This window comes from Glycine max, chromosome 13, assembly GCF_000004515.6.
Source record: "Glycine max cultivar Williams 82 chromosome 13, Glycine_max_v4.0, whole genome shotgun sequence".
NCBI lineage: Eukaryota > Viridiplantae > Streptophyta > Magnoliopsida > Fabales > Fabaceae > Glycine > Glycine max.
The window spans coordinates 24747213-24767007 of NC_038249.2; the positions used below are offsets into that span (position 1 = coordinate 24747213).

Below are 19795 nucleotides of genomic sequence, written 5' to 3' on the forward strand. Positions count from 1 at the left end.
ATCGATTACACAATTAATTTTGAGGAGTTATAACTCTTCAAATTTGAATTTCAAAATTTTGTGACTAGTAATCGATTACACACCTGTTGTAATCGATTATAGGTTTAAAATTTAAGTTCAAAACTTTTCTAAAAGTTGTTTAAAACAGTTTTGTCTCTGATAATCGATTACAATCTTTTAATAATTAATTACACAATTCAAAATTCAAAAGTTTATAAAATTGTTTAAAACTTATATTTACTTCTAGTAATCGATTACCAGAGAGAAAACCATATTTTTCAAAAACAGAATTTTTCTAAAAAACTTTGCAATGTATTTTGAAGAATTAACCTAATTAAGGTCAAACCTGTGCAATCTCTTTTAAGGAATTCTTTTAACATACTATGGACTAATTGTTCATCGTTTCTCTTGAATTCTTGATCTTGACTTTGATCAATCTTGAATAGTTTTCATCTTTGGCATCATCAAAAGTTTCATGCAACGTATGCTTCTACATTTAGGAGCTTTAATTTGTAACTCATTGAAGCTAACCAAATTTGTTTGCACTAACTTTGGGTGCATAGTCGTCTCCAAATTTGTGTGCATGCGACCACGACCACACCAACAACATCAACCATGCATGAACTACCCCAGGCAACCCTTTTTGTGTATGTCATCATCTGCAAGACCTAGATCCGCTTGTGCGACTTTGAGGGACCATATCCGCGTGTGCAGTCACCACCATCATTAGATTTTGTTGTGCCGTTGCGTTTCTTGAAGCTTTCGTAGATCTACAACTAGATACGGGTTGTTTGTTTGTTCAATTCTTAATTTTTTTTCAATGTTTTTTGTTTGCTTCATAATTTATTGTTCTAGAATTTAATGGTTTTGTGAGAGCAACATATTTGGAATTATGTGAATTTCTTATTTATAATTGTGCCATAATGTTAGTTTTTGTGTTGTGAATGTATTTGCTTATTGGTGTTGTTCTCTTTGGTGACAAAATTTTAATTGTGAGAGTAGGGAAGAGGTGAAGGACATTTACGTCCATTTAGGATAATTTTTAATTATAAGGTGCACCAAACAAAATATGGGTTTGAAAACAGTCCAATTGGCTGAGCCCATAAAAAAATCATTGTCTTATCTCAAGTTATTTATATATTATAAATTTCAGTTTACTCTTGAGAGTAGGTCTCTCATACTTTCTCAGTTCTCACTCTCTTAATTAGCTCCCATTTTATAATATCTATCTTCTCTCATTATATAAGGATTTTCATATATAATTCATGATATAGTGATATTAATTTTTAAGATTTTATATTTAAATTATTATTATTATTTTCAAACTCAAATTTAAATTATATTTATTATTATTACTATTTTTTTGTTGTCGTGATCTTTAAATTCAAATTAAATCCTATATATTTTATGTTAAGTTCTAATAAATGTTATTATTTTGAAAATAATATTACTGTAATTATACTATTGTGTTTTACTTTAAATCAAATTAAATTACTAATTTAATTTATTAAAAGAATATAATGAAATATTTTAAAGTTATATAATCAAACAATTGTATATAAATAATATCTATCACACACATATTTACATGAATTAAAATACTAGTTTATATGGATATTTTAGCATGGCATTTCTAAAAGTATGTGAAAGCATGTCGCTCTTGTTTTCATGTGCAAGTTAGCAGTTGGATCATCCTATAGTAGATAGATAGATATATTTCTGATTCTAACAACATGTCATCATACAAACAAATTCATAGAAAAGTAATGAGATGATATCAATCAACATATATATCACAAACTTTACAACAACCCCAAACAAAAGGTTTGTGACCCCATGTTAGTTTGGTGTCTCAATTGTAAGTTAGCATGCAAAACCCTATTAAATAATTAATGTAGCCAAAAAAACAAACTATACAAAAACTGATACACAAAACCATGGTGTATTTCAAAATAGCCGGCGGTGAAATAGTGCCGGAGATACAAATGACGTTATCCGCCACCGTTTATGATCTGAAGCAAAAGATCAGGAATGAGTTGGACGTGGAAGTACACAGGCAAAGCCTCTGGCACCACAACAGAATGCTGAGAGACCATGAATACATCGAGAACTGCGATTTTCAGGTGAGGGAAACACTGTATCTCAGTGTTGATCCGCTGCCACCTCACCAGAACATCCATGTTTTGGTGAAGTCTTTGGGCAGTGATGGGTATGTGAGGGTGAGAGAGACCGATAAGGTGAGCGACCTGCGCAACTTGGTTGAGAGGTATTGGGGCACTCCTTCGAACCGTGTCACACTTAGGCGTCACAATGTTGTCATGGAGGATTGTCTTCCTCTTTATGCTTATTATGTCAATGAGGGTTCTGAGGTTCAACTCTCTATTTCAATTGAACCTCGTTAAGTTGGAGGCTTGTGTTGTAACAGGTGACATTAATTTGATTTGGGGGTAATTTTCAGCTATATCTAGGTTTATATTGTAATATGGGAAAGAATTGATTTGGTAGTATTACGCTTAGGAGTAGTAGTATTTAGTTCTACCTAGGTTTATATTGTAATATTTGACATTTGGTTTGGTTTTTTTCTCTTGATAGGTACGTTGTTAAACATGTTTGTGGTGTTAATACATTTTTTTTCATATAAGTGAAAATTATAATCTTATGAAAGTAAACGTAAAATCAATGGTGAGTAGATACAAAGGATAAATGCATTAACGGGAAGTTCAATAAAAGAACAAAAAAACATTAATCACCTGTACAAGATATCATTTATTTAAGCTTAAAGTGATGAGTAGGTCGATTAAATAAAATTTTCAATTACATCTTTAAACTAAAAAATAAATTGTAATTGAATGGTTGAACTTGTAAAAATTTTGTGATTGACACTTTAGATTATTAAAATCACCACAAATTATCATCTTTTGGTAGTTTCAAAAAATTATAAACCATAACTTTCAGAATCAAATTACAAAAATTATACAAGATCAAAGACCCAACAATTATATTTTTTTATAGTTTAGAAACTTAATTACTAAAAATCCTCACATAATTCAAAGACCTGTTAAATAAATATTATTTCAACATGTTAAACTAAATTAGTGACCACATTTAGGATTTATATACAAGAGACTGTGTGGTTGAAGGATGAACAAGAGAGAGAAATCATGGGTTTGAATATCTTCCATCAACAAAAATTAATAAACTAAAATTAATATTTATTAATAAAAAAATCCTCACTTTGGAACTAACGCTTTAATTTTCTTCTAGCATCATGCCCTCTAATTCGTACGTAGTATAATCAGTATTTAAAGTTAAATATGTCTGTCTTCAAAAGTTTGATATCAATATGGTAATTCAATCTAGAGGTACCATTTTATTCAAAATAGACTGATCTAATGAAAGAGAAATGAGTTAAATGTCAAATAAAAAGTCTCACCTTTTAGTTATAAAAAAATAAATAAATGACATAAGCTTGATGTCTACTCATTTTTAAAAGCAAGTCTACAGAGCTACATGAAAGTACTTGGTTGACACGACACTTCTTGAGCTGTATAGTGCTCAATCGGAGCTCCAAACTGACGAGCCCTTTCCTTAGACGAACCAAACATGTCTCCAATTTCTGATAAAGATTTATGTGCTGCATACTCAAAAATCAAAATCATATGTTAGCTGTATTATTCATTTATTCTTCTTTCTTTGGGAATGAATACTTAGGACATTGAGCACATTTGTATAAAAAAAATGATGTAGTATGCTATGGTTCACTGGATAATCTCATGCTGCAATGGCAGAATACCAAGCAATCCAAAATTTTCTTCAACGATATTCACAATGTCGAATATAACTAACCAGGAAAAACCATGTTGTCCATGCATGCATGTAAACGCTAAACAATAGGGGAAGAAAGGTCTTTTCTCAACAAAGGATACTTCTAATAAGTCTTGAAGGATGAGACCTCACCCATGCATGACAAGTTTCTTAGAAATTAATTCCGAAATTTCTAGTCTTATACTGGATATTTATGATACAAAACTAGTTATACATAAAACACTGCACTAATTAGATAGTGCTTCTCTAAATAAGGTAAAATGTATTTATTATTTAAGTTACAATTCATGAACTTTTTTAAGACCATCTTCAATGAAACAACTCAATTTAGATTTTTAAGTCCCTTTTATAGTCATATAAAATTTAAGAATACTCATTAGTTTTTACTCCAATAATAAAACCCAACTTAAATTCTTAACATATTTTTAGTGGGTTTCATTTTATTTTTTTACTCGCTTAATAACTCTTGGTTCATCTTAAAAAGATATCTTTTAATAAGTTAACAACCTTGGTGATAATTGGTCATATAAGCAACTTCTTTAAGAATGCTATAAGAACTCAATTATTTTAGTGGTTATAAATCGATTGACAAGTGAACTAAATTACGCAAGTGATAATAAAACGGAAGACATAATGTTGTGTCTCAGGGACTTCTTTTGTGCTAAGTAATTTGTGTAAACTAAGTTCTAAGCAATGGAATAAAATGAGTTGATTGATTTTTAAGATAAAAGTGCAGAAATTTAATGTTCAAGATTAAGCAAAGACATTAAAAGCAGTTCAAAGTTCAAAGAGGCAAAAACACAAACACTTTGAGTGCAAGAGATAACTTTGTGCAGATTTTATAGAAATGTTGAGTGTTTGGCCTACCAAACAAACTATGGATGCAATGTTAATGATTTTTCATCAACCAATGTTATTTCAACTATTATCTTAACCAATGTTATTCCAACTATTATCTTAACCAACTAATCTACTCTAACAATGATATTTCACGTGAAAGAACCTAAATCACTTGACTTCACTCCTAATCTCTTGGATATTTAACCCAGGTGATTTGATTAAGAGCAAAGGTTTGTAGAAAGGTTAATCAACACCATTTCATCCTTAGATATGAGTTAATTAGAAGCCCTTTTCAATTATTAGTGTAAAAACATTTTCCAATGATTATTATACTATAACATACATGCACTTAGGTGATCAAATCATAAACAAGACAATAAACATAAAAGGAAGCAATAATATTGGAATAATATTAAATAGATAGTAAAGATAATTACATCACAGAGTTTTTGATATCCAAGTTTCCAACAATGGATAAGTGGTCTCTTATAGTCATGAGAGACCCAAAACAAGAAGAAAATAAAGGAAAAAAGGAGGAAATTTGAAGAACAAAGGCATCCAAAGAGGTTTCCGTTGAAAATCCACATGCCCTAGAGTGATCACCTTTTTCCAATGAAACAATGCTTTATATATTCCCAAGAGAAATGCCCTGTCGTTTTTTTCATAAAGGCCGGCTTGCGAACTTAGCCTAGCATTTGTGTCTGAGGTGCATGTTTAGCCCAAATCAATGGTAGTGGGAACAATTAGCTATACCAAGCTTCAGATTTTCCCCAGCTGCCTCCACGTGCTAAGTAGGATACTTCATCAACCCAAGTATTCTTTCTTCCTTGTTGATGCATCAAGCTCTGTAAATCACAACCAAAACTATATTATTCCTAAATTTTATTCATAGTGAACTAAGAACTAAGAAAAATTGTAAAACTTAATAAAAAGGCCCAAACTAAGCATCAATTAAGGAAAATTTAAGATGAAGTGTTGTGTGAAATTAATGAAAAAGTAATGACTCACAACACTTATCATTGGTATTTTCAAGTTGCTTAACTTTAAGAATCAACTTAAACTACTCCACTAGAGTTGTTGAGTCCTATATATAGATGATACATGAGATGCAAAATATCTTAAGATGTCATATATCCATCTCCTTTCACCCTTTTACAATTTCTAACAATGTGTTAGAACCCCCCTCCTCTTCCCCCAACAAGAATAAAGGATAGAACACACAAAATAACACCACGAATAAAAATAGCAAAAGATGTGAATTTTACATAGTAAGAGACATCTTACCTTGTCTACATAACAATTCAATAAATATGCATTATCTCAAATAAAATCATTATAAATATTTTAGAAAAATTTGAGAAACCCCCTCAAAATAACCTTACAAACCCAAGTCCCTCACTCAAAAGTTAAAAGGAATTATAAACACACTAGATTTCACTCACAAAAGATTCTTTCACTTCTCTTAGATTAACATGTCTATTGTTTGATATGTCCTTCTTTTTAGATTTTATTGGTTCTTATAATCTCAAGAACTTGTATTTATAGTAGTGGTGATGGTTTCTAAGGACTTTTTGTATAAGCTCTAATTAATTATTCCCTAAAATTCCAAGAGTCGCCTCCCTATAAATTATCATCACACACATACTAATAGTCATAACCTTTCACTTCTCAATTTATTATATCTTGAATTCATTCACTTAAATTAATATTTGAAAATTTGGATTTTTTTTTCAACGATCTCCCCCTCCATTATAACTTCATCTTACCTCTTAAAATCCCTTGTTCATAGAAGTTCATCGCAACTATCTTTAAAAAAAATTCTCTTTAATTACTATGCTTCCACTGTACAACTTTGGTGTGCTGCCTGCCATACCTTTGATCTTGATATTCTTCAATGAATATTAGATGGTATCACTTCTTGTATTTCTATCATTGTTAATTAATTAGCTCATATTGTGAAAAAAAAAATTCGACACAATGATCTCGTACATGCATCAACCATCAATTTTATCTTACTTCAATACTCAATTGACTAGACATCACATCATCAACTCTAATACAGGAAGAGAAAAATCTCTTCCCACAACAATTAGAATCTAAGGATAAAACACACACAAACAACAAACAAAAGACACAAATTTAATGTGATTCAATATCACTTACCTACATTCACATAATAAACATCTCAACAAATTTTCATTATCGCAAATAAGATTTATGTTTTATGGACAAATTTGAGAAAATCTTCTCCATTACATGTTTTCTAGACAAACTTAAGAAACCCTTCTTATTACAAGTTTTCTAGAAAAAAAATTGATAAACCCTCCTCATTACAAGTTTACTAGACAAACTCAAGAAACTCTCCCCAAAATACTATATCACCACCCTACAAATTCAAGTCTCTCATTCAAAAGTTGCAAAAAGAATGATAAACACTTATTTACTCAGAAGGGTGTAAATGAGCCAAGCTGAAACATTAGATGTTTAGGTTTGACTTGCGAAAAAAATGAATTGCTCTAGCTTGATTAATTTACTTAAACAAATCCAATTGAAAGCTTGAATTTGTCTTGTTTAAAATTTAAAATAAAAAAAAAGTTAAATGTGACTTATTTAACTCATTTATAACTTAATTAATTTTACTTTTATGATTTTTTCCTTAAATTATCATTTGACTTTATCGATTTAGTATTTAATTTAATAAATGTTTTATGTGGACAACACAATGATGGGTTTGGAGATCCAAAGGATCCACCCCGGTATGGCTGAGCCTGTAAAGGTTTTTTTTTTAGCATTGAAATTTTAGTATGCTATCTCTAAATAAAGCATGCCACTCTTTTTTTTTTTTTATGTGCAACTTAGCAGTTCGATCATTGTAATAGATAGATGTATTCCTGGTTCTAATAATAGATAACACATGTCATCATACAAATAAATTCATAGAAAACAAATGACATGTTATCAACTAACACATCACAAAGTTCAAAACATCTCTAAACAAAAGTTTTGTGACTTCGTGTTAGCAATAGTCCATTAAGTGTAACGAAAGCGGCTACACATATGCATTCACCATCCCCTAACATTTCTACTCATCATAAACCATAATAGTTTAAGAAGTAACCAAACTTGCTCAAGAACTCATAAAAACTATGGTGCTTTTCAAAATAGATGGTGGAAAACGAGTGCCTGAGATAGAAATGTCGTTATTAGACACCATTCTTGATCTGAAACAGAAGATTCAGGAGTTGGATGTAGAAGTTTACAGGCAAAGGCTCTGGCATAAAGACAGAATGTTGAGAGACAATGAGTTAATTCATGACCAAGCCTTCTGCGCAAGTAAAACACTTCATCTCACTGTCACCCCGCTATCACCTCAACACACACTCAGTGTCAAGGTGAAGTTTGTGGGCAGTGATGGGTATGTGGAGGTGAAAGAAACAGATAAGGTGAGGGATTTGTGCAGCAAAGTTGAGAGACAATGGGGCATTCCTTCAGAGCTCATCCCCCTTTAACGGCACGACATTGTAATGGAGGATCACCTTCCTCTCTCTGCTTATTATGTCAATGAGGCTACTGAGGTTCAACTCTCAGTTTTAATAGAGCCTCGTTGAGTTGCTAGTGTTGTTAGAAGTAGCATTTAGTTTAGTTCTATTTTGGCTTACAATGTACTAGGTGGCATTTGGTTTGGTAGTTGTATTTAGTTCAATGTAGGTTTATATTGTAATGTATCATTTAGTTTGGTTTTAATTCTAGATAATTAACACATTTATTTATTCAGGTGTGTTTAATACATTTTGTTCAGACAAGTGAAAGTTACTGTATAATCTAATAGAAGTAAAGCCAACTGTGCATAGAAGCACAAGGATGGAAGCATTAATGTAAAGTGAAACAATGGAATTGAAAATTCAATCAAAAGAATAGTAGAATACAATCCACATAGGACATATACAAGATATCATTTATTTAACGTAAAAAACTTTCTTTTCTAGAATAAATATTATTTAAATGTTTTCACCTAAAAGTGTTCACATTTGTATAAGCCTCACCTTTTAATACACACTTCAATTTTCTTCTGCCAATCGGCAGCCATCAGGTCCTCTGATTTGTCCTCAATCACAGTATTTATAGTTAAGTTTGCCTTCAAAAGTTTGATCCTGGTACCGCTGTTCAGATCGTAACCAGAAAAAGTCTCAGCCATGTCAAATGAACTACATAACCTTGGTGTCTACTCATCTATAGAAGCAAGTCTACATAAGCATCAAGTCCTTGTTTGACAAGGCACTTCTTCAGCTTGTATAGTGCTCGGATCTCCAATTGACGAACCCTTTCCTTAGACAAACCAAATATGTCTCCAATTTCTGATAAAGACTTCTGTTCACCATCCTCAAAACCATATCTCAACCGGATAATTCTCCTCTCTTTGGGATGTAAGATACTTAGGACATTGAGAACATGCTGCCTCATAAGCTGTTTTTCAACACTCACGTCTGTGGCCTCAACTGTCGGGTCTGCAGTAATCTCCTGCAATAATAAAAAAAATTATGGTTAACTGAGCATTTGCAATATTATGATGCCTTAAAAAAGCAGAGGATCCATTATGACCACATTCGACATCCAATAACATCATGAGACCAACTGAACAAAAATTCATAACAAAGCTATATGGCAATAACAAAAAAATTCAGAGCTGGAATAAAAAAAGATGAATAGCCCATTTCAATAAATATAACAGAATTTTAGATTGCTAATTGTCTGATTGTCTTCACAAGTTAACGAAAGTTCACATGCCAGAAGAGACCTATTGAAACGAGCAGATTTAAATGAACTTGTGTTGGTAATGAATTGAACAGAACAAAGTAGACACTGACACTTGAGTCTGATCACTACTCAGTCTAGCCATTAAGGTAGTATGCTATAGTTCCCTGGCTAATCTCATACCAAAATGGTATGATCTGATTCTGATTTAACAGCACCTCCAAGCATTAACATACATTAGGTCACTGGTTCCCTTTCATCATACACAGCATAATTACTAAGAAAAACTCAATATTCTTGTAGTTGCTATTAGACTACCAATTAGATTTTATAATTATCAGCATAAGCAAAACCCACCATACAAATACTCACCAAACTGAAAATGGGAAACTGAATAACACTATAATCTATTGTAAATCCTTTTTGTGTAAACATTCTAAATATTGATGCAGAACTTGCTTTTCACAGTTACCCTTTATAGATATAAGAAGTTGCATCATATCAAGGGGAAATAACATTAATTAGCTAGCTCACAATACCTGGAAAGTTGTATTTTGGTCAGCCCACACAGTTTGCTGCATTGAAATGGGAATTCTTGCAGAAAATAGTAATTTGTCAATCTTTTCTACTGTAACTCCTACCCTTCTTGCTAATTCTTCTTTAGTTGGGTGAAGATTTCCTTCCTGAATGTACAATTTCTTTGCCTCCATTACCTTGCCCAATAGAATAAATACCTTCTCCTGGAGATAACACATGAGTTCCGTGTTACAGAAATAGAATTGATTCTTGCTTTGTAAATAGCAAAGATACAATAAAAATATTAAAGCAATGGTAGGTGACATCATTTTTGTTCCTTGTTAACAACAAAAAAATATTTCATGAACACTGACACTTCAAAAGGGTGAAGCTTAAATTTAGACAACTAAATTTACCGGTAGACGGATTGTCCTGGAATGTCGAAACACCGCCTTCCTTATTGCTTGCCTTATCCACCAGAATGCATAATTACCAAATCGACTACCAACTAGGGGATTGAATTTTTCAACACTCTTCATAAGACCCATACTTCCCTCCTGCAACAGCACCAGAGAAGAAATGTAAAATACAGCGGCTAATTGTCATTGACAATACTGAAGAGTGAAGACAATTATTACAACCCTTTAATCAAAGTAGTTTTTTCCCCCAATTCATGCTCCAACACAAGCCAATCATTTATTTACAGGCTCTATGTTGAGAAAAGTTGACGAATGAGGTTAAATTGAGATCAGTAAAGACAAAAAATGGCAAATCGAAAGCATTAATTTCCCTTCTATATCCTACATCTATAGTCTTTTTATCCTAGTGTATCTCTTTCACATTTAAGAAAAGTCAAGAATCTTGGTTAACTAATTGATGAAATACTAGGCAATCCAAAAAATTCTTGAATGATATTCACAATTTAGAATATAACAAACCAGGAAAACCATACACTAAACAGCCTTTGCTACAGGGAAAGGAAGGTCTTTAATTTCTAAAAGGCTACCTGTAATAAGTCCTGAAGGCTGAGACCACGCCCCTGATAACTTTTGGCAACATGGACTACCATACGTAAATTTGCTTGAATAAGCTTTTCTCTGCTTCTGCTACCAGAACGAAGCTGTGCATGCAGCATTCGACAATTAAGTCCCACACCCTCAGCCCATTCAGCCATAGTTGGTTCCCTTCCAAATTGAGATTGAAGCTTGGTCTTCACTTCTTCCAATCTCAACAAGTCCTGTTACATATTCCATGTTAATAGAGCATCCCATGAGTTTAAGTAAGGAATTCAGGGGAACTAGCAAAACACCTGTATCTGAGAAATCAGTTGAGATTCTTGTTCAAGTGTCAAAAGTTGTTTTGTTTCGGGACCCCGCAAGAAAAAGCACAGGGGATCATTTTGATCAAGTTCTTCATTTTTCTTCTTTTCTACACGTAGCTTTTCATGTGCGTCATCCTTTCTTGCAAGGTAGGTTTCGTCGTCTATAACTTTCGACTTAGGTACTTTTCTTTGCTTTGATCGTCTCTCTAAAAGCCGTGTTGACCTCACAGTTTTATTTCTTCCAATTGAAGGATCAGCCAAGCCAGTAGAGGCCAGACTGAATGGAAGTTTTTAGTTTAGGCATTACACTCCAAACAAATTAACCTATAAACAGGAAAAATAAATTAAGGATGTCAGAGTTAGCCAAGAAGATAGAACTAACCCAAAAGGAATTGAATCATCATCAGCTTTAATTGATTTCAAGTCTTCAACTACTGAGGATCCTTGTTTCGAGGTAGACAAAGCTTTCTTAGCAAGAGAAACTCTATTACATTGCACACCATTTGTATGCCTATCCAAGTCAGAAGAAACTTGCTGTAGAGTTGAAGAAGCAGAAATTTCTCCTGTTTGTGAGGAAGCTAATCTGCAATAGACCATTTATACACCTATAAGGAGACAATTAAGGACGGGCAAAATTTACTATAAGCAATTACTAAATGATTAAATTGACATCGAAGAACAATTTTAGTTGTCTTACAAGTTCTGTAAATGAGGCCAGTAATGCAGGTGCTTCCTAAAGTCAAGCACTACCTGATCAGCATTTTCAGTGTTATTCTCTTCATGAACCATGACTGTATCCATCTGCCTTGTACTTAACATTGCCTGGAGTAAAACATGGGGAAGATTCATTAGTACAGTGTCCATTATGTGACTAAATAGGAAAAACCTGTAAATTAAAACCTAAGAAAAGAGTCAGTGCATCCATGCAAAAAAGATGGCATCCTTACATTTAATAGACTAAAAGTTGGTCTCAAAAGTTTTAATTCATTGAGATTGAATGGACCAGAAATCAATTCTTATTGATTGGACAACAAAGTAAAAAAATTGAAGGATATCATTATATGGATTTAAAGAAGCCTGAATTTGATGAAGCCTATATCAATAAAATTTAAACCTGCGATGTCTTGTCTTCCTTAGACATGTGCAGAAGAGGCCTATATTCATCACGCTGCTCTTGTAAAAGAACTGAGGCAGGAAAATTCTGTGCTGAAAAATTAGAAGACCAAGAGGCAACTGTAGGGGAAGCTTGTTCGCGAAGCATCAAAACTGCAGGTATATAAGCATAGAAATGTAACATTTTCAGCTCAGACTAATAACAAGTTGGGGAAAAATGTATATGCACAGTCACACACTACTTGGATCAAAGAGGAAAATTTGTGTGGAGACTGCAAGAAAACGGAAACCAACATATTAGCAAAAAGAATCCTTTAAGGATATATTTGGAAGCAGAGTTTCAGAGGAAGAGAGAAGGGAGGACAACTTTATTTTTTTAAAATTAAGAGAATTACCTAATGTTTGTAAAAATTAAAAAGAGAAAAAGATGATGACATTAAGTACATACCAATCTATTAGCTTATTTCTTTCATTTAAAAAAGCGTAAATAATGCAAGCAGTGACATCTAATCACAAATCACCATATTTGATAAGTTTGTTGGTATTTATAATAATTATCTTAAAAGTCATACAAATGATAATTTCTGATTTGTTGACAGCATAAATTTTTTTATAATGACAATGCCTAGAAATTAAACTAAAAATAGATCAAATTAGAGGATATTTTTATTACAAATGGAAAATTAGAAACCCCCCAGCCCCACCTTTTCATTCCCTTCCAAAACTCAAACCCAACTATCAAACACACCCTATGACCCCAGAAATCCAAATGGGTTAAATTCTTTTTTCCTAAACATAATTTCTAAAAGAAAGATAACGCAGATAAAGGAAGGCTCTGTGTGCATCATCACCAGTAGCACAACGATGTAGAAAGCCTATGAAATTAATTAGCCAACGAAATCTCAATATTTAAAATTCATTATTTATTCGTGAAAAGTTATACAATTCAAGTATACAACACACACAATACAGGTCCCGAATGCAAAATCGTGCATAAATTAAACAGCATTGGTAAAGTACAAACGGTATTCAACTTCCCAGAAAGTAAGCAGAAAGAGTAAAAACAGCATTGAGTACAACCGTGGAAGGATTATCTTGACACATTACTGATTTTTCACCCATACCAGCTTCATCTTAATTTAAAAATATCTTCTAGCACACAAACAAACAATTTTTAACAGAAAGCCAGGTAAATTTGGGAAAATTCAAATGCAGAGCCAGTTATAATGTTGCTCTAAAAAAGTAAAACACTTGTTACTAGTTACTAGTTACTAGAGACAAATAGAGGAAAAGAAAAATTGCAGCAATTGAGTTTATAATAACAGCACCGGAAGTAGAAGAACTCAAGGGAAGAGTGTTCCAAGGGTGATGAGTTCTTGGAGGGAACGGTGGAGAAGAACAGAACATGGTCCTTGAGAATTCCATAACTGAGGAGGAACAATAAGAAGAAGAACAGCATAGTACGCTAAAGTGGTTGCAGCAGCATGATCATTGTGCAGAGGAAATGGAAGTGGTGTTTGGTTGCCACCACCATGGCGGGGTGGGATATTAAGATAGAAACGGATAAAGTGGGAAGAATGAAAAGGCTTTCGTAGAGACGTAGCCTATTTCGGACCTCTGAATTTCTTTGTTTTTGCGACACTGGATTAGGTTGCTCTTTTTTATTTCGCATAATAATAAGAACAAGAATAGTGTTGGATATGACTATGATCATTTTTTTTTCTGTTTGGGTTTGGGCCAGCCTTTGGAACGTGGCTACTCCTAGCCCAGTTTCTATCTAAACCCAGTTTCTGGCTCACTATCCATTGAAGCCTTTGTTTTTTAATAAGTAGACAAAACTGTGAAGGTTTTTAATGAAAAAAGATTGTAAAAGTTTACAAAACTCGAAGTGAAAACTACTCTGGATAAAGTGAGATGAATAATACTACTATTTCATCTCATAATCCATTAGAAGACTACTATTTCATAACGCTAAACGTTTTGGTAGAGTGGAATAAAAATAAATTGAGATTTAAAGTTTTGAATTAAAATAGAGGATAAAAATATGATTTTTTTTTTTCGTTTCTTTTTAGCTCTTTTTCACTACACACATATGGAGATAAATAAGAATCAAGAACAAAGATAATTTATAACCATTATATTTTAACCTATAAAAACACCTTTTAAAACACAAAATTGTGAAAATCTATAAAAGTGCAAATGAATAATACTCCAATAGGTTTAACAGTGAGTGAGGCTTAAAGAAAAATTTAAGAACAACATTTTACTTTGTAAATGTGATAGCTATATAGCATGTCTTTTGTACCAACGATGAACTTTTAGCTAACATATGAGATATTTTTGTTTTATAAAAATTAATAGCAAATATTTTTTGGTAAGCATAAAGTTTGAGCTTTAGCTGTTTTATTCTTCGACCATCCTAAAATATAGTATCTCTTATCCAAAAACTTTAATCATGCCCCATAGGAGAGTAAATGAGACAAGTTATCTTGAAGTACTCGAGCTTGAATTGTTAAATATTAGACCAAACTCCTTTGTTTATGTAAATAAACAAACTCAAATTTGATATTAGACTGAATTATTTAAATGAGGCAAACCTAAAATTTACAAGTTAAACATTAAAAGCGCATACATAACTTGTGTTTATATATATATTCCACAATATCATACCACATATTTTTATTTGTAGATTATTATAAAGTATTAAATATTTAATTAAATTATAAATTGATAAAATTAAAAAATGATTCAAGGTTTTTTTTCAAATTAAAAAATTATGAAGTTTTAAATGAGATAAAAAAAAGTCAAACTCAAACTTTATTTTTTTAAAACAAGTTAAGTCCAAACATCCAATTAGATTTATTTAAATAGTTAAGTCAAATTTAAATCACTTTTTTTTTCAAAATTCAAACTTAAATTTCTAATATTTGACTCAATTGGACTCATTTACCTTCTTAATGTTCAACATCTTTTTAAATGAAAATTTTATAATAAAAAAATTGCTACTAACTTATAAAAAAATGAAGAGAATAATTGATAGTGGAAGGGGAAAAATCTGTGAAGGAGTGAACCAAATTTTCCACATCAGTTCATCACAATTTCCAAAAGTAGTAAACATGTCATAGCGTCGATCACTTGAACTTGAACTCCCAAAGTCCCACGTTCTCTCATCCTTGGCACAAGGGCAGGAAATGAATCCAACTCGATTCACTTTGGCTTACACTCGTTAATATTAAGTTCTGTTTGTAATTTGATTTGAGCTCGATATGAGCTTCTTTTTTTCCCATTTGAACTCGATTCCATTGAAGTTCATAAATAGTTTAATTCAATTCGTTAATTTAAATTACACGAATTAAGAATCAAAATTTTTAAATTTTATATATTTTAATTTTCAATTTATTAGTGGATGTTAGATTAAATTATTATTTAATTTTAAAAAAACTAAACTAATTTTATTTTATTAGCTTTGTAAAAACATAATTATAATACATAAATAAAAACTACTACACTCTACAGATATAAAAGAATAAAAAACTCAATCAATTATATATATATATATATATATATATATATATATATATATATATAACGGATCCATGAATTGAATTATTCGTAATTTAAGTTTGATTTATTTATTTACCAAGTTCAACTTTTAACTACTCATTTATCTCTATGAATTGATTATCAAATCAAATTTTAAATTATTTTTAAGTTGATTCGATTCAAATTCTTAGGCCGACCCATTGATCTTCCCGATTCTCATCTTATAATACCTCTCTCTTGTCTATAGTACGTATATCTTTTTAAATGTTTATTTATTTGAACTTATATGCATTTAATCGACAAAGTCATTTTTAAAACAGATTTATTCTTATATATATTGCACAGAATGGTTGGACGATAATGCTATAGTTTTTCATATATATTTTTTTACTTTTGATTTTTTTAATCATTATTTTGCTTATTCTTGGTATATGGAATTATTTTATTTTCAAATAGTTATTTATTTGGATTCTCATTTTAGGAATAGATGTGTTAGAAACTTCTATAAAATTTAGTTAATTATCATATAACTTAAAAAATTATGTGTTTACAATTAATTCTCATGAGAAATTTTAATAATTTTATCGTCAATTAACATGTAAAATTTAATTTCTCCTACACGTTTAGAAAAATTTAACTTTTACTTATTCAAAAATTAACAAAAATTTATATTTTTAAGAAAGAAAATATCAAAAAAATATTTTCATTTTCTTTTGTCAAACATGTGGGTGAAAGTGTTTTGAGGTTAAGTTATGGTGAATTTATCTCTATTTGGACCTGACTTGAAATTTTGTTATAGTGATTATTTGAATTTAAATTTGATCCAATTAAGATCCAACAATATATACAAGACATGAGTGGATCAAATTGTTTTGTTAACATAATATATCGATATTAAAATTATATATATGATTAAACCATAAAATTAAAGTAGTATAACTTAAAAGAATAGGAGCATATATTTAGTCAGAAAAAAAGGAGTATATATTTTACAATATATGTTTCGAGATAAATATATTACATCAATATGATAATAAAAAATAATTTTATTTGAATTCTATATATTTTTATTAAACCCCTCTTAACAAAATAATTTGAAAATTATTTAGTAAGACTAAACATTAGTAAGGAAAAAAAATATTAAAGACATGTTTATTTATTTTTTCTTTCTTACTTTTTAGTTTTAAAAATTATTTCCTAAATTAAATAATTTCATGTTATTTACTTAAATATCAATTTCTAGAACTGTTAAAAAGGGTTTAAACTCGGGAATCAACTCAACCCACCATGTGCCTAGGTTGAGCCATATAAATTAACAAATTTTACAATTGGCTCTAAAAATGAACCCAACCCACCTATGACCCAACCCACCTAAGTAAACCTAATTCTAAGAGTGAACAACAAAGCACATACAAGTTACAATTACAAACTTTGTCAACGACGTGACTTGCACAAACACAATTGTGAGTCCATGACTCCCACTCGACCACTTTCCCTCTCCGTGACTTTGTCAACGACACCTCAGTCCTCACTCACAAGGCAGCGCCAACGGCATGCACTCACTCGGCCACTCTCCTTCTTTATCACTCATTCTCAAGTATCTCTATGTTGAGACTCGAGACTTACTTTTTTATGCGACCTACTCACAAGTCTCAAACACAGCTCGCTACTATGACCTAGTACCATTGCTTTGCCACAACCCTGTGCCGCTGCGAAGGTTCACCCCCAATCTTCTCTCATCGAATGCATCTCTATTTACCATTGATGCAATTGCAAGCTTTTTTGTGTATTACATATTTACAGTGTTTGATGTTGATTTTTTTTAAAATAAATAAATAAATATATATATATATATATATATATATATATATATATATATAATATTTTAAAAAAAAATTAGGTGGACTAACTCGTTTAACCCAACCTATGGAGCCTTAAGACAGGTCATTTTTTTCAAGATTAAACTATAACTGAGCCTGCTTGAGTTGGCCTGTTTATAAGATGGGTTGAGGTGGATTGGGCATAATGGACCAGACGAACCCATTTTAACAGCTCTATCAATTCTTGATAAAGTAATTATTAAATGTTAAGTTTGTTTCAAAAACCAAAAAACTATAGAGAAGTATTTTACTCACCGTGTTCTTTTGTTTTGTTGCTCTATCTTAAGAAAGTGGATTATCTAGAGTGGTGTTACATATGCTCAGACATGAACTAGGTTTAAGTATTTATAAGGATAATTAGTCAAATTTATCCTCAAAAGTGTAATGTGGTGATAAATTAGTTCCTAAAAGACAAAAAAATATAAATTTAATTCCTGAATATGCAAAAAAAAAAATACGACAAATTAGTCATTATGTTAAATTTGTGGGATCATTCTGTCATTAACTTACAATATTTAAAGACTAATTTGACAATAATTTATATTTTGTACAACCAATTTGATATGAAATTATAAAGTTCAGGGATCAATTTATCATTAAATTATTTATAAAACTAATTTGTTACAATTTTTGCACATTCAAAAGCTAAATTTAATTTTTTTATCTTTCAAAGACCAATTTCTTAGCGTCTCACATTTTCATGGACAAATTTAATTATTTAGCCTATTTGTTATTTTCTTTTTTGGGTTGGAAAACTAAAAGCAAATTTAAAAAATAGAAAACAATCACATCCTGTGAGCCTATATCTCTATCCAAATACCATAATAATAATTATTCTAATAATATATATTTGCTCCAAATTTTATTTTTAGCTCTTTCTAAATTCAAATAATTAAATAAAATTGCAACAAACAATTATCAAATATTTAATATTTTCTATTTTTAATTTTCCATAACAGTAAAAAATAATAAAGACACCAAAATGGTACATGACTACATGCATTTAACACTTTTGAAAATACCAATAAAATAAACCTTTGTATTTTTTTTAAAAGGAGTTTAATTCCCCATTTTAATGCCGACATTACATTGCTAAACAATTGAGCTAAGTTTCATTGTGTAAAGTCTCAAGATTCTAATTTTGTGAATCAAAATGTGATTGGGATGAGACACCATATTAAAAGTGGTCAAGTAAGTTTTTCAACAAAATATGTGATTAGGATGAGACACCATATTTCACACCTATACTATAATAACAAACAAAAAATACACATTTTGAATAATTTAAAAGTTCATCAGAAAAATCCCAATGATAAATCTTAATCCTTTTTAGTTATTAAATTTCTTAATACATACTTGTAGACACATAATAAAAAGATAAAAAAATAGAAATATTTATGACACCATAAGTATCAAAATTATTCAACATTTACCCATTTTAATAATTTAAAATATTTAATATTTTACCTCATAAACTTTAGAACACACAATGTATTAAAAAAATTATTTAATGGTCACTTATTATTGATTGAGAAATGCTATATCTTTTTGCAAATCTTCATGTTACTTTATAAAGGAAATATTAAATGAAAAAAATAATATATTTAATATTTTATAAATATAAATTCATTTAATACTTTATCATGTAATCAAATATTGCACCAAGGTTTAGAATTTTTCGTATAAGTTTCATAGTTATACACTTTTGCAGTGTAAAAAATTTATATTGTCAATTAATTAAGTATTATAAAATATAACTTTTAAAAAATTATTATAAAATACAGTTTTGGTTTCACAATTTTAATTTTTTCATTTTAAAATAAAAACATTTGGTCTCTTGTTTTGAAAAGTTCATTATTTCACTTCACTCTTTCAAACTAAAGACAGTTGATCCTTTTTTTTTTTAATTATAATTTTAGCCAAATTCTTGATTTTTCCTATATTTTTTTTTTGATCTAGTTCAATCATAAAATTAACATATTCATTTAAGGTATCATAAAAAAAA

General features: G+C 30.5%; 1 protein-coding gene across 1 annotated transcript; it reads right to left on the reverse strand.

The window, feature by feature from the left end:
• Positions 1-8631: 8631 nt before the first annotated feature.
• On the reverse strand, positions 8632-14040 carry LOC100306289 (RNA polymerase sigma factor sigF, chloroplastic). Its single transcript, XM_003542502.5, has 9 exons — positions 13696-14040; positions 12369-12520; positions 11952-12076; positions 11637-11837; positions 11243-11531; positions 10940-11170; positions 10350-10490; positions 9957-10157; positions 8632-9183 (listed from the first exon to the last, which is right to left on the reverse strand). Exons 1-9 carry the CDS (start codon positions 13790-13792, stop codon positions 8896-8898), a joined length of 1725 nt encoding a protein of 574 aa, XP_003542550.1. The 5' UTR covers positions 13793-14040; the 3' UTR covers positions 8632-8895.
• Between the last annotated feature and the right edge of the window lie 5755 nt (positions 14041-19795).

What these genes read in the sequence shown, in the direction of transcription:
- LOC100306289 (XM_003542502.5), bottom strand. Translation starts at nt 13,792, where the DNA reads ATGGAATTCTCAAGGACCATGTTCTGTTCTTCTCCACCGTTCCCTCCA. An exon ending in AGGAAGACAAGACATCGCAG is followed by an intron (nt 12,077 to 12,368) that starts GTTTAAATTTTA and finishes GTTTTACTCCAG; the next exon opens with GCAATGTTAAGTACAAGGCA. An exon ending in GATGATTCAATTCCTTTTGG is followed by an intron (nt 11,532 to 11,636) that starts GTTAGTTCTATC and finishes ACTTCCATTCAG; the next exon opens with TCTGGCCTCTACTGGCTTGG.